This window comes from Sinocyclocheilus grahami, unplaced genomic scaffold (assembly GCF_001515645.1).
Source record: "Sinocyclocheilus grahami isolate Dianchi unplaced genomic scaffold, SAMN03320097.WGS_v1.1 scaffold250.1, whole genome shotgun sequence".
In the NCBI taxonomy this organism is placed as follows: Eukaryota; Metazoa; Chordata; class Actinopteri; order Cypriniformes; family Cyprinidae; genus Sinocyclocheilus; species Sinocyclocheilus grahami.
In genome coordinates, this window is record NW_015505429.1 from 895606 (window position 1) to 897783 (window position 2178).

Consider the following 2178-nt stretch of genomic DNA (forward strand, 5'->3'; position numbering starts at 1 on the left):
ATATCTGTGTGGAGAACTCAGACAAAAATCTCACGGGATTATTACAATTAATGGCAAAAGTGATGTTTGGAAATGTAAACTAATATTTCCTACTCACACACTACAGCAAAATATAGAAATAAGCAGTGTTGGGGAAAGTTACTTTTAAAAGTAATGCATTACAATATTGCGTTACTCCCTAAAAAAGTAACTAATTACGTTACTTAGTTACTTTTTATGGAAAGTAATGTGCTACGCTACTTTTGAGTTACTTTTTAAATCTGGGCAGGGCTTGCTTGTTTGTTTTTAATATAAAAAAGTTCTTCTTTTACAAACATAAAAGCCCTTTCATAAGAAAAGTGAAATGAATACGCCTCAGGCTGAAGGAAATGTAAATTCACGTCTGTACAGTAATAGGGCGCAGCGCAAACAAATCGCATGAAGAATATGCCGCAGGAGAAGAAAGTTCAACACTACTCAGCAATAACTAAAATCAAACACAAATGTCATTTATGATTATTAGTACGGTTAAATTGGATCATCAAAGGTCAGTAGCAAAGACATTGGTTAATAAAATGGGATTAAATTAGGGATGCACGATATATCGGCCACCATATCGGTATCGGCCGATAAATGCAATTTTTTTCTGTTATCGGTATCGGCCTGATAAGAAAATTTGGCCGATATCTTAAAGCCGATAAATAATGCATTATTTCCTTCAGAGACACTTCAGATGCGCGCTGTTCGTTTGTAGCCGATGAGACCTTTTTTGTAATCAGGCTCTCAAAAAGTATATAACAATTTGGATATAGATTTATCGGCCAACATATCGGTTATCGGCTTTCAAAAATAAAGAATAATCGGTTATCGGTATCGGCCAAAATTTTCATATCGGTGCATCCCTAGATTAAATACATAAATGATATTTGTCTTAACATATTTAATTATTGCATTTGATTGTTTTTATTCATTTTGAGGAATACTGAATCTGTCTGTGTGCAGTGAGATGAGTAAACATGTTCATATTTAGTCTAGATCTACAGTAAGATCATGTACAGTAAGACACAACGCTCTGCACTTACTCCTGATTTCTCTCAGCATGGCAACACCACAGCTGTCACTCAATACATGGAAACAAAGTAACTGGAGTTACTTATTTGAAAAAGTAACTCAGATATTTCCTTCTAAATGAAAAAGTAACGCGTTACTTTACTAGTTACTTAAAAAGTAATCGGATTACGTAACTCGCGTTACTTGTAATGCATTACCCCCAACACTGGAAACAACTGACTTAAAACCCTTTTAAGCTGGAGAAAATACTTAATACTAATTAATTTGGAGACCACTGTAAATATAAACGAAACAACAAGAGTTTTAAAGCTGCTTGGAGACCCACAATGATTAGTTTAGTTGTTGCCGCAGACTTTGTTTGTATTAAATAAAGCAAGAACGAACTATAACTGTCGAAATACCGTTTTAGTGTATAAATAATAACAATAAATAACATATATGAATCATTTGTACAATTCATGTTGCAGATGATGGAGCTGATAACCCAAACCTCACCAGTCGGTCTTTCTCCAGGACGAACACGCTGGCGGTTTTGTCAAATGATCCGGACGCCAGTCGTTTTCCATCGCAGCTCCAGGCCACCGAATGCACTTTAGCATTGTGAGCCGGGAACTCTCTGCTTTTATTGTTGTTCCTGAAGACCTCCTGCATCTCCTGATGATATGAGGACGCCATGCTTGCTGCTCCTTCGCCGTGTATTTACGCTGCATCCTCATCTGTGAGTTACTATCCGCCACCTACTGTAGCGGAGTGACATGACATGCTGAATAAACTGTACAAAACCTGAATGATGGATCATGGGAGCACATTTCAGCCACACAAGGAAAATAAAACATGCTTTGATAAAGCTTAATTATGAGATAAAATTCATATTTGACATAAATTGTCGAAATTATGAGATACTATAGCATAATTGGGAGAGAAAAAGTCGGATTTATGACAAAAATGTAACAATTCTAAGATTTAAAGTCATAATTATGACAAATTGTCGAAATTATGAGATACCATATCATAATTATGACATAAAAGGTCAACATTAGGACATTTAGGCATAGGCATAATTATGACAAATTGTCGAAATTATGAGATACCATATCATAATTATGAGATAAAAAGGTCAACATTAGG

The 2178-nt window shown here is 35.4% G+C and overlaps 1 protein-coding gene across 1 annotated transcript in view; it reads right to left on the reverse strand.

Annotated features, from left to right (window-relative positions):
• The window catches only part of LOC107598370 (THO complex subunit 3-like), a 4818-nt gene extending 3058 nt beyond the window's left edge, over positions 1-1760 (reverse strand). Inside the window, exon 1 of the mRNA XM_016289674.1 lies at positions 1546-1760. Coding sequence (XP_016145160.1) covers positions 1546-1725 — 180 coding nt within the window. The 5' untranslated portion in view covers positions 1726-1760. The remainder of the gene's footprint in view (positions 1-1545) is intronic.
• Positions 1761-2178: the final 418 nt, after the last annotated feature.